At 36.8% G+C, this 25,009-nt stretch overlaps 2 protein-coding genes across 2 annotated transcripts; both read left to right on the top strand.

Moving 5' to 3' along the window:
- Positions 1–444: 444 nt before the first annotated feature.
- Positions 445–6,546, top strand: LOC306855326 (kelch-like protein 26). Its single transcript, XM_079393934.1, has 3 exons — positions 445–566; positions 2,547–2,732; positions 4,841–6,546. Exons 1-3 carry the CDS (start codon positions 517–519, stop codon positions 6,420–6,422), a joined length of 1,818 nt encoding a protein of 605 aa, XP_079250060.1. The 5' UTR covers positions 445–516; the 3' UTR covers positions 6,423–6,546.
- A 3,293-nt stretch (positions 6,547–9,839) lies between these two features.
- Positions 9,840–22,273, top strand: LOC306855327 (CREB-regulated transcription coactivator 1-like; the record flags this gene model as incomplete). The annotated part of the gene is made up of 12 exons (XM_079393935.1): positions 9,840–9,965; positions 11,267–11,383; positions 12,528–12,700; positions 12,759–12,812; positions 12,903–13,006; positions 14,167–14,248; positions 17,240–17,573; positions 18,798–19,010; positions 19,099–19,185; positions 20,131–20,217; positions 20,743–20,917; positions 21,952–22,273. The coding sequence occupies 12 exons, from the start codon at positions 9,840–9,842 to the stop codon at positions 22,149–22,151; spliced, it is 1,752 nt and encodes a 583-aa protein (XP_079250061.1). The 3' UTR covers positions 22,152–22,273.
- Positions 22,274–25,009: the final 2,736 nt, after the last annotated feature.

The raw sequence follows: 25,009 nt of genomic DNA, 5'->3' as shown, positions 1-25,009 counted from the left end.
ATATGCATGTAAATATATACTGTATGTGTGTGTATTTATATATACATAATACAGTACACAGACTTATATTAGGAAACTTTTTGATTGTTTTTGACAGCACTACACAGAATGTAAAACTCTGCTCCACACTCAGAAGATGGCGGTAATGCACCAGTTCACGTTGGTTAGTGCCTCTGTTAAAAACCAAGAAGCAGATGTGCTCGTGAGCGCGCAGCAGCAAGCAGAGGGTGAGAGGCGCGCGCAGGTAAGCTCGAGCTGAACTCTGTCATCAGTACCTAGACTGTCCTTGACTACAGGCCGTGCAGTATTAATGAGCTACAAATCATTACTTTCCTTTCTATAGCTCTCACTGTCTCGTACCAGTCTATGCTCTCGAAACTGTAAGTGTGATGTGGGTTGTTTGTTTATTTGTCACTGCCATGTCTTGTATTTCGTATTTGATTAAGATTGAGCATGGTTAGCGGTAATTTGGGCTTCTACACATGATGACCTTCCTCATCCTCATCCTCGCTGAGCATGGCGGAGTCAGATGGTGTGGAGTTCTGTGCGAATCGAGCTCAAAGCAGGTAGGAATGCGTGTAGCATCAGATGCGTTTGATGCATGCATGCTTAGGGTTGTCCCAAAATGCAACAGGGTTAAGAAAGAAAACAAATATTTGTTTTATTCTGCAGACTTGCTGTCTATAATATTATTAAAGGTGCACACAGTAGTTTGTTAAAGTTTACCCCAATATTAGATGAAGTTTTTCATCTAATTTTTCTAGAAAATCTTGATTTGTTCTGCATTTAGAGGGTTTTCCTATCATGGCCAGCTGTGTAACAATGCCCTTTTATCTCTACCATATTATTATTATTTTTGCATTTATTGATAATGGTTGGATATATATTGTGCATACTACTTTGCCCTATATTTACGTTTAGATCTCCCTCTAACACTCATTTAAAATGAATCTTTGAAAAACTAATAATTTATTAACACTGTTTAATGTAGTATCTATTATTCATGCTGTAGTGTACAGCATAATATTGTAAGGTTGAAAATTCAGATGCAGCATTTATGTTTATTGATTTCTATTACAGGTTCTTACACAGACGAAACAGGTTTTGTATGAGGTAAAAATAAATAAATGCTAAAACAAGCAATCCCTGATGGAGCAATGCAACAAACCGTTCTACAGGTCGAGGATAAATCTAGCACAGAGCAAGAACATACAACAGTCACAGCTGCCACACTGTGAAATGCCATTGTTAGTATAAGAGTCAGATAAATGTACACAGAAACCTACTGAGTGCAATGTTTATAATAAGACTTTTTTTTGCCCTCACATTCTTTCTGGTGTCTGGTAGAATTCAGGGCCCAAAAAAAGCATACTTAACATGAGGGCTTGATGCTTGCTTTTTTCCCCAAGTAGCACATGTTCTCCTAGATTGTAAAATTAAGGGGTGCATAAACAAAACTTTAGAGGTGCAATGAGAATTAATTAAATAATGTGACATTACACTGTTTGTAAAATGTGTATGCTTTACTATTACCAGCTGCTCATTCAGAAGGATAAGGGCGATAAAATAAGCACTCTTATAACCATCTACAAACTATTACAATATAAACATAAAGTAAGCATTGCTTAGGATCTACCGATTTAATTTATGATAATCTGTTTGCATAAATGCTCTGAAACTGTGAGCCCATTGAATGCACAACAGCACTGCATTTGGACATTGCTCACATTTATTTATTTTAAGTTATATTATAAGTTTTTCCATCCCAAATTTAAGAGCTCTTTAAGAGTTTATTTAAGGGTTTTTATGACCCTAAATTTAATAAAACTGATGCTGTCATGAGAACATACAAATTTTCAATTTGACATCGTTTAAATGTTTTTAAATAAAAACGGTTCCAAATATGAAACGTGAATACACGCAGTAATTTGTGACATGCTAGAATTTTTATTATACTGTATTTATTTACAAATGTACAGTTTTTCTATGGCCAGATTGATCCAAAACAAAAAAAAATACTATAAAGGATTAGTCACATTTCTGAAAAGTACATGCCTACTTTTTATTACAAGGATGGAATATTTTTCAACTAAATTAAGGCAGATCATTTATTTGGCTATAAAATACCATTATTGGTGTATATGTAGCATTGGACCATCTAGGAACCCAAACATTCTGTCTTAACGGAACATGAGGGTTAGGATCAATGACAAATAAACTTTCTTTTGTTTAACTTGTCTTGCACTGTCATCACAAAAACCTATTTGTTGTTGGTAATTGTTTGGGTCACTTGTTGCTTGATATCTGTGAGGCTTAGGTGTTCTGTATCCAAATAGGCTCTTTATCCAATCTGTTGAATAATTTAAAAGTCGGTGCCATTACAGGGATCATGTTGATGCACCAGTATAGAAACCTAGACCTGTCGGTGAAGCGTCAGGATACAGCAGATTCATCAAGCTACTTATGAAGTTCTGTTGATTCTGTAGCCAGAGACAATGATACAGAGAGATACAGTTCCTTGTAAAGTGATTTTCTCTTTCTTCCAGCATGGCTAACAACAAGAATAGCTCGCTCCGTTGTACTTTCTCGGCCTCCAGCCACAGCAACACTCTCCTGAGGGGACTGTCTGCGTTGCGCGATCAAGGTCAGTTGCTGGATGTGGTTCTGGCCATTGACAATGAGCGGTTTGAGGTTCACAAAGCGGTTTTGGCCTCCTGCAGTGACTACTTCAGGTGAGACATTGCACTGTTTGTCTCACTGTTTGTCATTGAGCTGCATATGCAAGATAGTTACAAGGTTAATCCTTGTTCTTGTTGAAGTCCACATGACTAGTTTCCTTGGCCCTTGACTAATGCGTGTATACATAGTTCATCCAAAAATTTTAATTTTGACATTTACTCATCCTCAAGTTGTTCCAAACCTGTATGAATTTTTCTGTTGAGCATAAAAGATATTGTAAAGAATTTGGGTTCTTCACAATATCACAATTCAAAACTTTTTTTTTTTTTAGGTTCAGACTGAATCCATCCAGTTGGAGGTCACATGTTTATTTATTTTAGAACACATTGTTTTCATTTGTCGTGTCTCCTTGCAACGAGGCACAAGTTTCTTCATGAGTTTGTGTTCAGAATGACGAGTCTGGTAGTGTGTGTATGATTTAAGCAAGAGCTGCTGATACAACGGCAACAGCGTTCAGCAGAGAATAAAAAACCTTCACTGCTACTCCATAACGTTGTACTGTAAACATCTACTATGTGAGAATTTGCTTAACAGATTATCTAATGGTAGGAGGTTTGATTACAGTAAGTTATAATTTAATGCTAAACAATGCCCTTTCTAGTAGGGATGCAAAAAAATGAAAATTATGGGCCGAAACAGAAAATACCGGATGCACTTGGCCGAAAACGAAGCTGAAAATGCTTTTTATTATTATTTATTATTTTATTAAATAATATGAAAGAATTTTGTAATACTTAACTCAATTTTAATGGTACTGATTTAAAAAAAAGGCAGCGGCTATTTGCATTAAGTGCAAATAGCATATTTTCTTAGCGATAGATACTATTTACACAAAGTGAAAATAGCAGTATTTTTTTAATGATATGCTATTTACACTAAGTGCAAAAAGCTATAGATTCTGTTTACACTGTTAAATAGCAATATTTTCTGCTATTTATACTACTTATTGCAAATAGTGGCAATTATCTGCACCTCAGCATTGTAGTACATTATAAAACAGTACACAATAACATATTGAGGGTAAATTATATTTTTAATTCAAATTATTTAATGGATGCCACCTTATTGGGACAATAAAGCCCTCCCTACCCTAACTGATACTTTTATTTTCAACTTTTTGATTATTTCTTTCATTTTTATTGAAAATAAATGCTTTTCCCATGCGATATGAGATTTGATAAGGGAGAAAAAAAGTTTGGCAAATGGCAGGCTCGAACTGATGCTGCTCTAGTCTTTTTTTTTTTAGTGTTGATTAACCCAATCACACGTTGGTGTGTGGAGTTAGTGTAAATAGCCTTTGCCAACAAGGCGGGCTATTTGCACTTAGTGTAAATAGACACTCTGTTAAGAAAATACAAGCCAATAAAATAACCACACATTGAAATTAAAACGATAAAATTAGACAGAAAATATTTTAATATTAAATATAGATTATATATTATCTTTATTCAGTTCTATGCAACAATCAGATTTAACAGATTTTTTTAAATTATCCAAATAATGTATAGTCCTACAACGCTATTATTAACAGTAACAAGTATATTACATAGAAATGTCCTGTCAGTGCGCTATTTGAGTGGATTTTGCTTTTCCGGTGAAAACGGAAGGGGTGTTCGCATGGGCCATGTGAGCAACTCAACAGAACACACATTCATAGAGGGCAATATTGAGTGTCGGCAAGAAGGAAAGTGAAATCCTATTTTTCGGCATGTTTCGGCACCCTTTTCTCTGATAATTTCGGTGCATCCCTACTTTATAATGTTTTATTTATTTACTTCTGTTCCATCAGCAGCTCTTGCTTAAAGTCCCTATTTCTTAATATCTCAAGTGCATCACCAGAACAGCCAGAGATTGTACATACAAATGGATGAACGCATCTTCTGTGAACATCATCTTAGTCAAGTTTGTAATGTTGTTTTGGTTCAACACTCTTTATTAAATATTTTTTTTTTTTTAAATCCCTGTGTGAAAAATATTTCCAGAACCAAGGGTGTTAAAACAGAGCGGACACTGTTGCACATAGCTTAAAAGTATGGAGATCCCCTCTTTTTGCCACACATTTGAACAAAGGTGTGAAATCTTTTCTTCTTGATCCATACAGAGCCATGTTTACTGGAGGAATGAAGGAGTCAAACCAGAACACCATTGAGCTAAAAGGTCTTTCAGCCAGAGGACTGAAGCACATTATTGATTTTGCCTACAGTTCTGAGGTCACTCTGGACTTGGACTGCATTCAGGACGTTCTTGGTGCAGCCGTCTTCTTGCAGATGGTGCCTGTGGTGGAGCTTTGTGAGGAGTTCCTGAAATCGGCCATGAGCGTTGAGACTTGCCTAAACATTGGCCAGATGGCCACCACTTTTAGCCTCTCGTCCCTTAAGCAGTCGGTCGACACGTTCACGTTCCGTCACTTCCTGCAGATAGCTCAGGAGGACGACTTCCTTCACATTCCAAAGGAACGACTGGTTTTCTTCCTTCAAAGCAACAAGCTGAAGAACTGTAGCGAGATCGACTTATTCCATGCGGCAATCCGCTGGCTGCAGCACGACGCGTCCAGACGAGCGGCGGCCAGCGAAGTGCTCTGCCACGTGCGCTTCCCGCTAATGCGTTCGTCTGAACTTGTGGACAGCGTCCAAACTGTCGACATCATGGTGGAAGATGTGCAGTGTCGACACTTTCTCCTAGAGGCCTTCAATTATCAGATCCTTCCATTCCGACAGCACGAAATGCAATCACCGCGAACTTCCATTCGCTCAGACGTAACTTCGCTGATTACGTTCGGTGGAACGCCCTACACTGACAACGATCGGACGGTCAGTGGCAAAGTCTACTATCTGCCCGACGTCACTGTGCGACAGTTCAAAGAGTTGACCGAAATGGAGATGGGATGCAGCCATGCGTGTGTGTCGGTTCTCAACAATTTTGTGTATGTTGTGGGTGGCCAGCATTTGCAGTATCGCAGTGGAGAGGGCGCAGTCGACATCTGCTTCCGCTACGATCCCCATCTGAACCAGTGGCTTCGAATCCAGTCCATGCAGGAGAGCCGCATTCAGTTTCAGCTCAACGTATTGCATGGACAACTTTACGCTACCGGAGGACGCAACCGGTCTGGCAGCTTGTCCTCTGTAGAGTGCTATTGTTCGAGGAAAAACGAGTGGACTTATGTGGATTCCCTCAAGAGACGGATCTGGGGTCACGCCGGAGCGACGTGCGGCGAGAAACTCTACGTCTCAGGAGGTTACGGGGTGTCTGTGGAGGATAAGAAGACTCTCCATTGCTATGATCCGACCTCTGATCAGTGGGACTTCAAGTGTCCCATGAACGAGCCAAGAGTCTTGCATGCTATGATCAGTGTCAACAGCCGTATTTATGCTCTCGGTGGCAGAATGGACCATGTTGACCGCTGCTTTGATGTGCTAGCTGTAGAGTATTATGTTCCAGAGACCGATCAATGGACAACAGTCAGTCCGATGCGAGCTGGTCAGTCAGAGGCCGGCTGCTGTCTGCTGGATAAAAAGATCTATATAGTCGGAGGATACAACTGGCACCTCAATAACGTCACTAGTATTGTGCAAGTTTATAATACAGAGACCGATGAGTGGGAAAGAGATCTTCATTTTCCAGAATCTTTTGCGGGAATAACTTGTACACCTATTGTACTTCCTCAAACAACCACCCAGCGCTAAGCACATATTGCGTTTACTGTTTATTTAGGCTTAAGGTTTATCGTCCACCCGGACTGAAGTGAAAGTAATGGTATAATTGGCTTTGCCTCATTGAAAAGCCTCAATGTTATGTCTTTATTTTTGAAGCATGCACGATTGAACGATTTGAAAGCACACTTTTTGAGAATGTGAAGCATCTTTCTACACACTTCTCAAGCAGTATTGTCGTCTATGGCTCTTCTTGTAGATTGCCATGTTTCATACTAATGAGGGTTTTGTACAAGTCCCTATGGGATTTGCACTGACGGTAGACTTGAATGGACCCACAACATTGGTGCAATGTCATTAAATCTTCATCTTTGTGTATATCCTACATGAATTCACAACACATCCTAAACTTTCAGAGGTATAGTGCAAGTTTATATTGCAGAGACAGATGAGTGCAAAAGAGATCTTCATTTTCAAGAGTCTTTTGCGGGAATAGCTTATACACCTATTGTACTTCCCCAAACAACCACCCAGCGCTAAGCACATATTATCTTTATATTTGATTTTTGAGAATGTGAAGCATCTTTCTGCACACTTCTCATGCAGTAATGTTGTAGATTGCCCCGTTCCATACAAATGAGGGTTTCGTACAAGTGCCTGTGGAATTTTCATTGATGACAGGCTTGAATGGGCCAGCAACACTGGGGAAAGGTCATCATGACTTCATGAAGGATTTATGGCCTATTCTCATGGTGTGACCAAATGACACGAAAGCAAACAAAATAAAAACATTTGGATAGCTGAATGAATTGGTTGACATCTAAACAATTAAAAACAATCTTTGCCTCTGGGAAAGAGTTGGCAGAACTTTGCAGTATATTTTGAATTTTTGTCGGCCAGCTACAATTTGGACAAAATTGTCTGCTTTGCCAGCACTTAATGAAGAGGTTTAAAATATTGGACCTTAGCATGCTCTTCTCAAGATGTAAAGCTGGTTCTGGTTCTTGTAGATTACCCCCAGTGTGTGAATCTCTTGGGTGCAGATCCGATCTCTATCACAGCTTTGGCTGCAGATGGTCCCAAGCACAGCATAGGCCTGTATTCTTCTAAATTAGACATGATCTTGAGAGTTAATGCAAAACAGTAGACCTGATCTATATGTTGCACTTTTCAGGCAAATTCATGTTTGTTTTGTGATCATTTGAAAAAACACCACTATAGTGGCAGGTGTGTTAATATATTTTGTGATGCTTTATTAAGCTATTTTATTTATAGTTCCTAATATTAGTTCTCTATCATTTATATTAAATGTTGCCACCAAGAAGCCGAGCAGCAGTGGAGGTAAAATTCCCATGACTCGGTTTTCTTTTTTTTTCTTTTCTTTTTTTTTAAATCCAAACAATTTAGGGGACATTTAAAATATTTATACCTCATTGTAATAATTTTTTTGTTTTTCCCACAATCTCTTTTTTTTTTTTTTTTTTTTTTTTTTTTTTTTTTTTTTTACTGGATAAAAAATTACCTACAGTTGTTTTGTTTTGTTTTTTTTCTCACAAACTAAATGAGCACATTTCATTATGCACTTTAATATTCAACGTGGACAATCAGTGATTTGATTGCTGAACAATTGAAAAGGTGCATTGTTTTCTCTGAACATGTAATTTACACCGTATTATACAGTAGGGACTGGATTACGTACATGGAACTATGGCACAAACTTCTTGTAATGATATTGTGTTGGCATGTTTTCGGAGTATGAATATGTAAAAAAAAAAAACACTACGTACTAGAAAATACCTAGTTGTTTTTGTGTGTGTATGTGCATTTAATAGTATGATTTGTTAATGTTTTGTTTTTTTAAGATTCTTTAAGGTGTTAGAAACACTTTTTCTTTCCAGCAAACACTTACGTTTTGTGTATGTACAAGGATAGGTAATTTACCATGATTACAGCAGTAAATGACTGTCACCCTTACCTCAGGACTCATTTACATGCTGATGTAAAATGGAAACATAAATATGGACAATATCTGGTAAGACTTGAGTAAGTTAGCTGGGTCTTATGAACAAATGGCCTTTAATCTTGTACTTGTATCACAGATCAGCCTTAATCAACCTGGTAAAAGCACTTAAAGTGCTGTTTGGTTCTATGTAAACAACCATTTCCTTAAGTCTGGAATTTCAACAAGCTTTTACAATTTATTTTTTTAATTGTCAGTTTTCGATTTCAAGAAAATTATTTGTGTAAGTGCATTTATGAACATCTGAAATTTATAGCATGTGGTTACATCCCCCCCCAAATTTTTTATATATATATAATACAAATCCCGTTCTAATTTTGATGTACGAAGTTACGTGTTAAACTCTCAAGTGTGTGGTATAATTAATAACACAATGTATTTGTATTGGAAGCATTTTTTTGCATTTATCCTTTTACACATTTGTCTTCCATGTGTGAAATTACATTTGTGTTCTTGTTTTATCCGTCTGCTATGTGTCTGTTACAGCGTGTTCTAAATAAAAGACACAGTCATTCTCATGTTTTTTCATTGATGTACTATTACGAAAATTATGTTTTTCCTTGCAGCAACAGTGTCTTACTAATTATAATGGACTGTTTTTGCTGTGTGCAAACCAGAACTTTATAGATTCAAACTGTATTTTTTTACTGCAAGAAATGGTGGGATTTAAAAAAAATTGAGAGACATATCATTTACAATAGCCATGAATCTCTTGTATATAAATCTATAAACTGTCTCATATCCCATTGGCAGATTGTTCTTTTTTTTTTAATCAAAAACTAACTTCGCTTTGATCAATTTTGCAGAAAACAAGACTTCATATTCTCAAATAAATGTATTTTGACACATTTGCAATGAAATACAAGACAAAAATACTGACGAAGAGCATTGCTTTTTTGCAGTGTTATCAGAAGGTACAGCAAAAGCTGGTTTCTAGTGATTTGGAGCAGAGCTATTTAAACCTTTAGCTGTTTTCTGAATTAAAAAGCAATGGCGATTGGTTAGAAGTCGTGTTTTTAAAGCTTGAAATGTTGCTAATACATTTTCTTTTGTCTTAAAAAGGGTTCTAATAAACACTGTTCCTTAATTTGGCTTTAAAAGTCTGAAGTTTACCTTATGAAACCCTGATTAGGCAGTAGACTGTTTAGCTTTAGTTGTCCAATGGTTGTGAAATAGCCTACGATAATAAAGAAAAAACAAAGGTTTAATAAGTACATAGGCCTATTTATTTTTAATAAAGAATATTAATGTTTCCTTCACTTTCCTTGCTCCAGATATTTCATTCAGCTTGTGTGTTTGTGTGTGTGTGTGTGTGTGTTTATCAATCAGGTGGACTCCAATGCCCACAACTCTTCCCGTGATCACGCCTCCGCCGCGGCAGCGCACAACGCGTCTCACGCAACGCTCTGTGTTTTGGAGAAGAACGGAAGATGGCGACCTCTAACAATCCGCGAAAATTCAGCGAGAAAATCGCCCTGCACAACCAGAAGCAGGCGGAGGAGACGGCGGCGTTTGAGGAGGTCATGAAAGACCTGAGCATCACGCGAGCAGCGCGGGTACGTGTGTCGGAAACGTAGCGCAGCTGCTATGTAGGATGTAGCCTGTGTTTGATTTAAGAGTTCTTTTGTCGCCTGCGAGCCGTGACAAATCGGTGAAGGACGGTAATGATGCCCCGGTGGTTGAGCGTAACGCGAGATGCTGAGGATGCTGCTGGACAGATGTCATGCACATCTGCACAGAGGCCTTGAATGCATTGTGGCTGCTTCTCGCTCTTTTATTTCTCGTTCTAGTTGCGTGTATCAGAAGCTACTGTTTTAATAGCGAAATGTCATTGACCGGGGCAAGTTGTCACACGATGTGTATCCTAGTAACTATTTTAAATTTAAAACCTAAAGGTTTTGTATTTTGATAAAGTCTATCTAACTAGGATTTTCATGTTTTTGTGAAAAAACAAATGCATGCAAAAACTAAAGCCATTGAAAGCATGTAAAATATAGCCTGTATTTATATATAAAACTAGTTGCCAACACTGAAAAAATTGAGTAGAAATAGTTGTCATTAAGAAAATGCTTGTAAATTTCATAAACAATTACAAAAAACAGTAACACTGAATTATACATGGGATTTTGACATTTAAGAAAAAAACTTCGTTTTAGCATTTATTGTTTTTGCTTAATGTTTTTGCTTAGTGCTAATGTAACTAAACTTATATAAGCTAAAAATAAACATGAATTAAAAATGAAAAACTATAAAAATGACAATTATTTTAATTAAAATGAAAGTGAACAGAAAATCTAAAAATAAAGTCTAATTCAGTATATTAACACAATCTATAATTGTAGTTTTTTTTTCTACTTTTACATTATTATTTGGTTTGTTATTTATTAACTTACACGTTTTGTTGAATGTGCTATTTTACTTTCAAGAGTATTTCATACAGAAAAAAATTATTCTCAAATCAGTGTCAATAAACATATTGGTCAACATATGTTACATGAGCTGTATCTTTTCTTGTATATTCTTCCTGGGCAAAAATCAATCAATCAATAATAAAATATAGAATGATCAAGAAAAAAATATGAATTAACCCTTAAAAATATTAATTTGAGGACAATGCTTGAGCAATTTGCTCCAGTTTTCCTCTGTTTTCAACTTTTTACAACAAGGCCCCTTGGTGTTGAACGTATTATATATGTTAGTGTGTGTCACATAAGTCGATACCCATGTTTTGCTACTTTTTATTAACTCTCACAGGTCTGCTTTTCTCATTCTTCACATGATAAATCGGGTTTGCGTTTCATTCATGCATTCATTACGTCATTCACTGCTGCTTTTCACACACTGTTATTTTGCACAGCTGCAGTTACAGAAGACCCAGTATTTGCAACTAGGCCAGAATCGAGCTCAGTGCTATGGAGGGTCACTGCCCAATGTCAATCAGATTGGAAATAGCAACACTGACCTCCCTTTTCAGGTGAGACCTTAGAAACTTCATAAGTTTGAAAACTCTGTCGTACACACTATGCTGTCACTTTATGAATGAATTTCCCTTCAGATGATCTAATCTCAGTTTCATAAACATCCTAACTGGATAACGCTCATAGTGCATTCGATGGGTCATTCCTCATAATATTCCATTCATTTCAATAGGCGAAATAGTTCTCCGTGCAGATTTTGCTCATGTTCAGGTTGGTCATGCAGGCAAAAAATGGTCTATTTTCAATGTGACCACACTTTCATACAACACCTTTTCAACTGTGTAACTTAAAATTGAAAGACACTTTAACTCTAAATTTGAACTAGTTATTATAACTATATACACAATTGGCAAGAAAATGACCCATATTGTGCCTAACAGAGTGGACGTAAAAGATAAAGTTAATCATCACTTAGTGAGATATCGAGAGTTAGCTTATGAGAGGGTGTGCTTTATGTTTTTATTCGTTATATTGTCAAACGACTTCTGTAATTGGAAACAAACAGCTTTTGAAACCATTTCAATTAGAGAAAGAAAAACTATGAACAGACATCTGTAATGTTTCTTAAGAAATTGCCAGTTTATCAAGTTAAAGGGACACTAATATTAGTCCAATATTAGGACCCAAAATGTATTTGACACCTCCGCACTTAAAAATGTCTCAATGCCATTGCATTAAATATCAAATAAGTCATTCTGGATCTTTTCTTAGTTCTAAAAACATATTTTTGTGAAATGTTTTAAGAAATGTTCTTCTTGATGCTATTCAATCCAAAACCATCCACATCTTTAAGTGTGGGTTAAAGGTCCAAATTGTTTTTGCACTGTGTAGTAGGGATGGCCTGGATCAGCTTTTAAAGCAAAGTATTAACCAAAGATTCTCTTTTTTATGAATTAGTTAAATGTTACAAAGTTGATGGAAACATGCGTCATTTCCTTCTTTATCATTGCTCTTCATTTATGACACATTAGCATAAGGATGTATGGGATGGTTCTCATCGCTCTGAGCTTTCATACTGCTAGTCCATCTTCTGCGTGGAGCCTGTTTTGTGCTTTTATTTGCCCAACACTGCAGCAAAAGTCCCGATGCCTTGTGAAAACACATTTGAAGATCACATAAACAAATCAGATTCTTTTACAGACGACGGTTTTAGACACCAGCCGGACGTCCCGACATCACGGCCTGGTGGACCGCGTGTATCGTGACAGGAATCGCATCGCTTCTCCACACCGTAGACCTCTCTCTGTGGACAAGCATGGACGTCAGATATCCTTCCGCTTTATTAGACACAGCCAAGTTTTACTCAACCTACAGTATATGTATTTTCATGTGTGTTTGAGACATTGTCCTTAACCCTAATTACATCGACAGCTGTCCCTATGGCTCGGTATATCTGTCACCACCTCCCGACACCAGCTGGAGAAGGTAAAGCAGCTTTTCTCATAACCTAATCAACAAAACATGCTCAAAGCTCATAAATCATAGTGTTTTTACATGTTCCCACCTCTGCTGCAGAACCAACTCTGACTCAGCTCTACACCAGAGCGCTGTGAATCCATCTCCACAGGACACTTTTGTTGGTGGATCCCAGGAACTGCAGTCGAAAGGAGTAAAAACATGTACGAATTTGGGAGTTTTTTTTTCCATTTTTGTTAGCTGTTCATTTGAAATACATCTTCAGGCCTTTAAGGTGTAGGTGACTTTGTTTCTTCATTAAAAAGTTTTTGAGAAATTTAGCATTACACCACTTGCTCACCAATGGATCCTTTGCAGTGAATGGGTGCCGTCAGAATGAGAGTCCAAACAGCTGATAAAAACATCACAATAATCCTCAAGTAATCCACTTCACTCCAGTTCATCAAGTAAAGTCTTGTGAAGCAAAAAGCTGCATGTTTGTAAGAAACAAATCTATCAATACGTTTTTAACCAAATCGTTTCCGACTAAAATACAAGTCCTCTATCCACAATATCGCTTTCTCCTGTGAATAAGTAGTCTCACCTGAATCAGGAGAGAAATATGCCACATCATGCACAGTTTACAAGTAAAAAGTAAACGGTTATAAACAAATATGTCAGTGGATTTTGATGTTAGAGAACAACAGGGGATGGATGTTTTTCACTGGAGGAAGCATTATGGATTTTGGCCAGAAGCGACGGCTTAAAAGTTAAAAATGCCTTAATGATGAAGTTGTTTCTTATAAACACACAGCTTTTGGCTTCACAAGTCATTAATTGATGGACTGGAGTGGTGTGAATTACTTGTGATGTTTTTATCAGCTGTTTGGACTCTCATTCCGAAGGCACCCATTCACTGCAGAGGATCCACTGGTGAACAAGTGATGCAATGCTACATTTTCCAAAGCTGTTACCATGAAGAAACAAACTGGCCTGAGAATGAGAACATTCATTTTTGGTGTGAATGGTTCCTTTAACAAAAGTATGTATTTCCAAAAGTCATGATGTGATGCAACTAACACGCAGAAACATGCAAAAAAAAAAAAAAAAAAGGACCCCTGTAGATCCTCATCAAGGTCAATAAGTCTCTTAAAATATCTTATTGACAATATCTTATATAAAATATAAGAAAATAAAGTTATTTTTTACTTAGTGGTTACATTATATGACAAAAACAACATGTGTTTTAATTAAATTTTTTAAATATTATTTTTATTGTGGACACTTTATTTGTCTTTGACCTATATGCATTTGTGATATGATGTTTTTCCTCATGTACAATGACCTGGTAGGAGTTCATCTATATCTCCCTCTCTTTCTGCAGTGCTGTTGCTCACTCCTCCAGATACAGAGGACACTGAATTAGAGATGGAGAAAGACGAATCCTGTGACGTTCCTGGGATTAAGTGAGTTTATCATGACTAAAACTTTTTTCCCATGTGCTGGAAATCATGCAAAACTTAAATAGCCTTTGAATTAGCATGAGTAGAGAAAATGAAGTGTGGCTGCAACTTTAGATCCTAAATTGACACTCACCATGTGCAAAACCGGGGCAAAAATGGTCTGAATGAAAATTAAATTATAAAATATAGTTTGGGTAAATAATTGGCCAATGGAACTGCAACAGCACATGGACTTTATTTGAACTGTATGAATGAAACTCTGACTTGCTGATAGAAGTGGTATTAGAGATTCAGACATGCTGTACGGTACAAATCTCCTAAAGAAAACATCCATCACAACTTGTGTTAAAATGTTTTGTTTTAATATTGTTCAAATATGATCATATTATTGTATTTCAATTTAGTGATATTTCGGTGGGACATTATTGTGGTTTATTGTTACATATCTTAATTTCAATATAATATTAAACTTTAACCTTAACCTCTGAATGATAAATGTAAAATATATATCATTTTCTTTTTAGCTATATATATTATTGCATCCAAAATAAAGGTTTTTGTTTACATAGTATGTGTGTGTGTACATTTATTATGTATATATAAATACACACTCATGCATGTATATATTTAAGAAAAATGTTACATTTATTTTTATATAATATAAATTATATGAATATAAACATATACATGTGAATACATGTAAATATTTTCAAAATATATACTGTGTGTGTATTTATATTAGGGCTGTCAGTTTAACATGTTAACTTAATTAATTAGTTACTGGCCCCACCCCCAAACCTGTACATCATCTTACATTTCATAGAGTGGACTGTTGACAAATATGATACAGGATAACAACTCCATAAACGCAGTTATGCCCTAAAAACCAAGATATTGGGGCAAAAAATACCCCTGTATGTGTTCTGGTAAGCGATGTCACACTAGGGAGAGCAGTATCACGCGAGTGCTGTTTTTGTCACTAAGAACAAGTGCAAATGTGACTGTATATAACAGCTCAGTAAATAAGAAGTTAATGTTGCGTTATATTCTAATTACAATATTGTGTGTTTTTGTTCAATTTTACCAAGGAAAATATTACCTAAAGCCACAGCAGAACTGTTGTGAGTCTATGAGCAACACAGCGGTGTTTCAGTTCTGAATGAATCTGTGTTTTGAACGAATTGTGTGAATCAATGATTCAAAGACCCATTCATAGAGAGAGCCGTTTACTTCATTCCTGAGTGAATCAGCCGTTTGAACGAATCGACTCATAAAGACATTCACCGCCACCTTCCTTAGTTTCTTCTTTAGAGTATCATTTCATTTATTTAAAAAAACATAAATTAATAAAAATGTATGTTCACCAAAAATAAATAAATAAATACTGTCATCATTTACTCACCCTCATGTTGTTTCAAACCTGAATGACTTTCTTTTGTACAACATAAAATAAGTTATTTTGAAGAATGTTGGTAAATAAGCTGTTTTGGTGACTAGTTACTTTCATTGTATGAACAAAAAATGATCTTCTTTTATGTTCCATACTTTATGTTAGGCTGTTGTGGTCTGAACATTTAACACTATAATAGCTTTAAATTATCTCTTGGGGGTATTTTCACAGCCAAATTTAGTTTGCGATTAATTAGATTAATTAATCGCAGCACCCTCTAACTAATTAGATTTAAAAATTTAATCGACTGACAGCCTTAATTTATTTATACATAAGTATACACAGTACACACAGATATATTATGTAAATAAAAACTTATATATATATATACACTCACCGGCCACTTTATTAGGTACACCTGTTCAATTGCTTGGTAACACAAATTGCTAATCAGCCAATCACATGGCAGCAACTCAATGCATTTAGGCATCTAGATGTGGTGAAGACGACTTGCTGAAGTTCAAACCGAGCATCAGAATGGGGAAGAAAGGGGATTTAAGTGACTTTGAACGTGGAATGGTTGTTGGTGCCAGACGGGCTGGTCTGAGTATTTCAAAAACTGCTGATCTACTGGGATTTTCACGCACAACCATCTCTAGGGTTTACAGAGAACGATCCGAAAAAGAGAATATATCCAGTGAGCAGCAGTTGTGTGGACAAAAATGCCTTGTTGATGTTAGAAGTCAGAGGAGAATGGGCAGACTGGTTAGAGATGATAGAAAGGCAACAGTAACTCAAATAATCACTCGTTACCACCAAGGTATGCAGAATACCATCTCTGAACGCACAACACGTCGAACCCTGAAGCAGATGGGCTACAGCAGCAGAAGACCACACCGGGTGCCCCTCCTGTCAGCTAAGAACAGGAAACGGAGGCTACAATTCACACAGGCTCACCAAAATTGGAAAATAGAAGATTGGAAAAACGTTTCCTGGTCTGATGAGTCTCCATTTCTGCTGCGACATTCAGATGGTAGGGTCAGAATTTGGCGTAAAGAACATGAAACCTTGTCTCAACGGTTCAGGCTGTTGGTGGTGGTGTAATGGTGTGGGGGATATTTTCTTGGCACACTTTGGGCTACAGTGTACCCGTCTTCTGATGGCTACTTCCAGCAGGATAATGCACCATGTCACAAATCTCAAATCATCTTAGACTGGTTTCTTGAACATGACAATGAGTTCACTTAACTCAAATGGCCTCCACAGTCACCAGATCTCAATCCAATAGAGCATGTTTGGGATGTGGTGGAACGGGAGATTCGCATCATGGATGTGCAGCTGACAAATCTGCAGAAACTGCGTGATGCTATCATGTCAATATGGACCAAAATCTCTGAGGAATGTGTCTAACACCTTGTTGAATCAATGCAAGAATTAAGGCAGTTCTGAAGGCAAATGGGGGTCCAACCCGGTACTAGCAAGGTGTACCTAATAAAGTGGCCAGTGATTGGATATATTACTGATATTTGCTCATTTACATGTGTCTCTCTTAGAAGTGTTGCATCATATAGCATCTCACTGCATATTCTGTTTGATATTTCCAGCATATTTCCATCTCCTGATCAAGAAATGAGTATCTCTTTGATGCCAGCTGCTCACAGCACCGGCGGCTCCTTACCTGATCTGACAAACATCCAGTTCCCTCCTCCTCTCCCAACCCCGCTGGATCCAGATGACCCCATTACATTCCCTACATCCAGCTCCAGCAGTCCCAGCAACCTTACCACCAACCTGACACACCTGGGCATCAGTGCTGCCAGCCACATCCCTCCCTCCCCTCCCGCCCAGCACACTGGCACCCTCTCATCCAATATCAGCCCACAGCCGCCCACTCCCACACTGCCACCTGCCGTCTCCCCCCAGATACCCATTGCGCAGGTAAGTCTCCCCAAACAGCACAGCTTGTGTTTGAATTCAGAATATATGTGATTTAAGGGTCATCATTTAATTTCTAGCAATCTATGAAGTCCCTAGAAAGTCTGATTCTAATATTTAAATTAGGGATGTACCAATGTATTGGCCAATAATCAGTATGGCTTATAAAAGCAATTATCTGCACTATCAGCCATTGTTTAAAAACAGAAGATGATCAGGGGAAATTCTATTCTGTCCAGAACGCTGTAGCACCTCAGTTCAAGCGGCAGCGCGGAGCACAAGTCTTATAAGGTATAGCGCAAAATAAATATGAATGAACATCAGTTCACAGTTGGTTAGTTAGCAATAAAAAAACACTAAAGAGGAGCCTAATTACTGATAATTATATATGTATGTTTGAATAAATCTGTCATGAAGACAAGTAAAGAAAACCTGTACTAATACCTAATTGAATTGTACAAACATTTCAGTTTTCATTCGAGTGTGATTTATTATATCTTAAAATAAATATCAGTAGCAGTTTGGGCTCTGTTGTTCATTTTAACCTCTATGTACCAGATGAGAGGTTTCCCTGTATAGTTTACACTTTACAGCATTAGTTGGAAGAGATTGTTTTCCTTTAGAAAACCAAACTATTGGTATCTGCAGATTTCAATTCTGAATAATTAGCGGAGAAATTTAGTATGGGTGCATCCTGTTTTTGTTTTTGTTTTTAAATTACAATCAAGCAGTTGAGATTACAAAATCTAAAATGAAAATTTGAAAGCAGTTTTTTTTAATTGCCTATTATGAAGTGCTTTATAATTGTATTTTCATTACTTTTTATGATTTTTCTATTATAATCTTCTATTTTCTATTAATTTGAATTTTTATTATTTTTTTTATTTTTTCATTTGTTTTCATTTGAAAGTTTTTGTCATCTTGTTGCATGTTTTTGTCATTTTTAGTTGTTTATTTTAAGCGGTTTTCAACTTCATTTAAATTTTAGTTTTAGTTATTTTAGTATTTCAAGTTAAACTAAATGAAATTGAGAAATATTGCCTTGGCAATAAAATCTTTTAATTCCTTATTTCAGTTAATGCTTATTTTATTTCAATTAACGAAGGTTAAGGATGTGTGTTTTTTTTATGGTTTTATTTTTAGTTTTAGTGAACTATAATAACTCTGGATCATGACACTGAATGAGTATGAATATTCTGATTTGTTGACGGTCTGTTGTTGTCATAGCCGATCACGATGGACAGCCTGTCTCTGGAGCAGCAGTTGTCTCAGTACTCACTGCTGAGTTTACTGAACGACCTGCAGAAACAGCCACACAGCCTCCCTCAGAACATTCGTCTCATACGCCTCCCGCCTCTCACCGTAAGCTCCACCCCCAACACCACCCAGTCCTCTCTTTCCAGCCAATCACAGACAGCCACAAGCGGAACTGCCAGTTCGGTATGTTTTTCTTCCGCTGTACACAGTTTGCTTTAGGTTGATAAGGTCATTTCAGCAAGAATTCAAATATGTCTCTTTCTCCCAACAGTACCGCAGTCAGACCGGCTCTTCAGCCAATCAGTCACCCACATCTCCTGTGTCCAATCAGGGCTTCTCACCCGGCGGCTCACCACAAGTAAACATAACACTTCTATGGTTTCATTCTTCATTTGATGATTTTTTTGTCATTTATTGGCATCTCAGTGTGGACTTCTCTCTGCATTGCCACCTATTTCAGTACACTCACTTTGTAGTCTTTCACACAACAAGACAAATGTTTGGAAAAAAAAGATTTTCTCTTCTGCTCAGCAAGGTTTAATTTAATTGATTAAAAAAAAAACTGATTTCTACTTAAAAAAATGTTAAAATATAATGTATTTTTGTGATGCAAAGCATCATTACTCCAATCTTCAGTGTCACATGATCTTCAGATATTATTCTAATATGCTGATTTGCTGCTCAAGAAACGGATCTTATTATTTTCCTTGTTGAAATATATTTCAAAACATTTTGTGGAAATCATGATAAAGGATTGTGAATACAAAGTTAAAAAGAACAGCATTAATTTGAAATAAAAAATATTTTAACAATATAAATGTCTTTTACTTTTGAATTTAATGTCTCCTTGCTGAATAAAAGTATGAATTTTTCAAAAATCTTTAGAAAAAATCTTAAAATCTTAGACTAAACTTTTGAATAGTGTATCATGGTTTATACAAAATATTAAGCAGTGCAGCTGTTTTTAACATTGAAAATAAATGAGAAATGAGTAGCAAATCAGCATATTAGAATGATTTCTGAAGAATCATGTGACACTGAAGACTGGAGTAATGATGCTGAAAATTCAGCTTTGCGTCACATCAATTAATTACATTTTAAAATACATTCAAATATAATTTTTTTTTATTAAATTGTAATAATATTTCACTATTACTGTTTTACTGTATTTTTTATTAAATAAATTGAACCTCGGTGAGCACAAGAGACTTCTTTCAAAAACTATTCCAAACTTTTGACCAGTAGTAATCAGCATGTGGCTAATTTTCTTCAGATGTGTTGCTCATAATGTGTGTCTTCACAGCATATTCAGGTGGTTGGAAGCATCTTTGGAGATTCATTTTATGATCAGCAACTTCCTTCCAGACAGACCAATGCCCTATCCAACCAGGTACATGTGCTCCATTTCAAATCACTCTAAATGTTGTTGTTTATTTTTAAGATAAAAATACAGTTTTATTAAAAAATAATAGATCTGTTGCAGAAATTGTTACTATATGAAAATCAAGGCTGACTATACAAATGATCATGTTCAACAATACACATAACACAGCTAGACACATAATGCTGATTTAGATAATAAATGATATTATGCGGTTCATCTCATATGAGTCATTTAAAAACGTACTAATTAATCAATTAGTTAATAATTTATTATTATTGTAATGCATACTTATTCTACATAATATGTATATACAGTTATAATAATAATAAATAAAAAAAATCACTAAAAATTGCAATTAGATGTGTTTTACCAAGTTGTACTGCTGTTTTTTAATGAAATAATGTGCATACAGTTTCATGGCCTGTATGTATGAATGAATGAATAAATAAATATCTATGCATAACATGTTACAATTTTTTTGTTCATTTATTGTTCAAATGACTTTAAAACTCTCTCATGCTGATGGTGAAGCTGGAGCAGTTCAACATGAGCATGATGGAGAATCCGGGCGGCTCTAGTCACTGTTCAACGCTGAACTACACGCAGGCAGCCATGATGGGTCTAACCGGGAGCCACGGCGGGCAGCAGGACGCACAGCAGCTCGGTTACAGTAGCCATGGCAACATCCCCAACATCATTCTCACAGGTATTGTGTGTCTTTCGCACAACATCAACATCAACTTCTCTATGCAATTGTCTTTCCAAGAGATGTCAGAGAGGTACATTTATAATTGCACTGAAGGTTTTCATCTATACCTGTGCCTCTCAACCTTTTTTGGGTCTATCCATTATCCAGGTCCTTTAACACCCCCACACAATAAGCATTCTTGTTAATTATTCCAACAGGATTTCACTTAAATTTCTATTTTTAGTGAAATCAGCTTTTGCAAAGTAATGTTTTAGGGCAACCAATAGTTCCAAACACTGAATATTTCCAGCACTAAAGCCCATTTATTTCAGTGTTTCCCAAGCACTTAGTAATGTATTGAAATGACTGCTTTGTTTTTAACATTTTATCGCTTTAGCTGAGCTCTTATGCATCTATATAATAATGGTATTTTTATGTAGCCAGCTTTATTAATGTTTTTCAGTAACTGCTAGTTATATTCTAATGGCACTTAGATAGCACGAGAAACACTTCACTAGTTAGTAGCTATTAGTTAGTATTACTAGTTAGAATTATTTCACCCCAAAATTAAAATTCTGTCATCACCCTCATGTCGTTCCAAACCCGTAAGGCCTTCGTTTGTCTTTTTGATGCAATCCGAGAGCTCTCCATAGACAGCAAAGGTTACTACCACGATCAAGGTCCAGAAACTTAGCAAGGAGGACATCGGTAAAACAGTCCATGTGACATTAGCGGTTCAACCATAAGTTTATGAAGCTATGAGAATACTTTTTGTGCACAAAGAAAACAATAATAACAACTTTATTCAACAACTTTTCTCCTCCTCATCCCATCTGCAGCAGTGCGCCACCATTGTGGAGAGAGTATCATAACCCATTACATTACTTTTTTCCAGTTACATTAATAAAGTAATCGAAATACTTCCAATTCTTATTACGTTTTAAATAAGGTAACTTGTAATCTGTAGCATATTACATTTGCAAAGTAACCTTCCCAACACTGGTTCCCAGGAATAAGCATTTCAGCTGACAGTTTGGTTTGTCTCATATTAGTGACGGGAGAATCTCCGCCGAGTCTCTCCAAAGACCTCGCCAGCGTTGGTGACGTCAGCTTTGACGCGGACTCTCAGTTCCCGTTGGACGAGTTGAAGATCGACCCCTTGACACTGGATGGACTGCACATGCTCAACGACCCGGACATGGTTCTCGCCGACCCGGCCACCGAGGACACGTTCCGCATGGATCGACTGTGAAGCTGTGAATGCACTTCGAAGCCAGACACTCCGCTGCATGGCCTCTCTGTTCACTATCTGGTCAGTGGCCGTCCACGTCCCCCCAACTGCCCACGTAACAGCATGCTGCCAAACCGCTCGTGGCCAGGGGCCGGTGGAGGCGGTGGCCAGGGTTTGGGGGGGGGATGGTGGAGGTGGAAGTGCTGTATCCACACTGGATAGTTTCCAATGCGCAATACCATCCACCATCCACTCTCTTCACGTATTCATGTTTTGGTTAGTCGCCAATGCGTGGCTTCTATTTATTCCTTTTTAATTGTTTATCCTTTTGATTTCATGGATAATCCTGTGTTTCTTAGTATATTCGTATTTACGTAATAAGCGAATTGCCAAATTTCATCTATTTTTTTAACGTTTACATAACTATGCCATGTCTTTGAAGAAATATCCATCTGTGTGATGATGTGTGTGAAATCGACATTTATTTAGATTGTATTTATTATAATTATTTTTTTAATTATAGATATAAATATATATATATTATTTAATCATATTTATGTAAGGAGCACTACTCCCCCAGATTGTGTATCAAGGGTTTAAGGGAGCGTTGCTCATTGTACGCCGGAAGGCATAAAGTTTGCTTTTACAAAATGGCTTCCATGACAATTCGTTTAGCTAGCATTTTTTTGTATCATCCAAACATCTCGAGATGTCACGATCGGTGTTTCGGTTTCGTTCTTTCGGTATCAACTTTCTTGCAGGAGGACAGCAGTCTCTAAATAGAAATATGACCCATCTGTTGGTGTTTTTGTGGACTGTCACGTGACGTTCTGTATGCATACGTTATTTATTCGAATTGAAGGTCTGTTATGGCTAAAATGTACGCTTCAACGGTGGTCGGTAAATATGTGACCCTCGAGCTGCTGCAGAAACCTGCTGAACACTTCACTGTGAGAGGACCTGATTTTGCCTTACATGAACAAAATGCTGTTTTTAACTGTTAATGTGTTTTTCTAATCGTCTCCGAAGTGTTGTCCTCTCGATATTCTTGTTTTAACAATGCCATTTTGTTTAGTATTGAATGCTGTATAGTTTGTACTTGTACTGCCAAACTTAACTCAAAGTTCTGTTGTGAAGCTGTCAGTCATCTGGTTTGGGGAGAGTAATGCTCCTTATTCTGTGCTGTTTACGGGAGTTTGTGTTTGTCATTCCCATGCGTATGTTCAAGTCCTGTCGCACCTTGATCAAGTGATGTGTTTTTCCCCTCCAGTGCTACAGGAAGGAATCACTCATTTACAATTCAGTGACACAGTTATGATCGCTATATGCAGTGGGGTCCAAATAACACAGCTTTTTGGTTAAAACTTGGAGTGAAAAGTATTAAAAACAAAGAAAATGATGATGTAACGTTGATTGTGTTCATACTGTCATTGAAGCAAGGAGGACGAAAAGAAAGATATATTAGGATTCAAATGTGAATTTTGAGATTTATTTAATTTTTCGTCAAACTGGTGCATTGATAATTGTTTTCGCCATGGAATAAAAATTAAAAAGTGTTCATTTTGACAATTTTTTCATGCAATTATGAGTTTATCGCTCATAATTATTTTTTATTTAGCAATTTAGCAAAAAAAAAAAAACAGTTGGAAGATGTAAACATGATCTTGTGAGGAAAAGCCAAAATGGTGAGATAAAAAGTCGCAATTAAATTTTTTTTTATTTTGTGGAAGAAAAACGTAATTGCAAGACAAACTCAGAATTTAGAGAATAAAAGTCAGAGTTGTGAGATAAAAAGTCACAATTACCTTTTTTAATCCCATGGTGAAAACAAGCTTCCATAGAATATATATAATTTTTTATTTTTTTTTGGACCCCACTGTATCTAACTGTAGTCTAAAAACAATGTTTATAATACAGGGGATGAAGAGCAAGGTGAAGTTTTTGGCAATTGAACGAGCTGTTTCCTGCTAAAGTTTTAGTCATTTTGGTCATCTGGGTCCTTGAAGGAAATAATAACTCTATTCCTAATTCCTATGCAATCTAAAAGCATTAATCAACCAACAATCTGGAATATTTCTGGTTGAATATGAATAGTATATTTAGGGCTGAGAAATAAGGATCGGCTCAGATGGTGGATACACCGTAGTTTATTTAGACGTAACAAAAACTGCAATACTTGCTTCAGTTTTTCTTCAAACTGTGCCATTCAGAATAGTGTTTTCATATGTTTACCATGAGCGCGTTTCTCTCCTGAAAATAGTGTACATAAAGCTTATCACTGGAATATGACGACTGCATGTCAAAATGAGAAAAAACCTTTAGAACGAGGTCTTCGTTAGCTTTTTGGTATGAAGTCTTCATTAGCTTGGCTGATTCCAGTAAAAATATTCACTGCACATAAACCAATATAGACCCCCGAGACACAGTGCATGTATTAGTTAATGCTAGTGGTGTCATTTTACCACGTCTATGATCATGTTTAGAAACAGAATGTATTTATGATCGTGCATTACACCAAATGACTTGCTTGACAATGCTTGACCAAAGCACTCTTGTTTTTTCTCCTGATCTGTTACGTTGCTGTTTTTTCTGTTCGTTTTCGGTCACGGTAGCATTTTTCCACTCATCACGTTTGTAGCATGTTTGATATCTTCAGTTATCATTCTGAAGATTCCCCCGCCCTGTAGATTTGCTCGGCCCTTGCATCTTGGGTTTCCATCTGAAATCCTGTCAGAAATCTCAAAGATACGGCAGCTTTCGGTGCATTTCTTCTAAATCTTCTGGCTGCTGCTTCTGGAAACTTCAGCCGCAGCTTTGCTCATGAAACTTGGACTGTTTTACCTTCTGAGAATGCCGACTGTTTGAGCCTGTACATGTGT

This window comes from Barbus barbus (assembly GCF_936440315.1).
Source record: "Barbus barbus genome assembly, chromosome: 35".
NCBI classification, from domain to species: Eukaryota; Metazoa; Chordata; class Actinopteri; order Cypriniformes; family Cyprinidae; genus Barbus; species Barbus barbus.
This window is presented reverse-complemented; position numbering and strand designations above follow the sequence as displayed.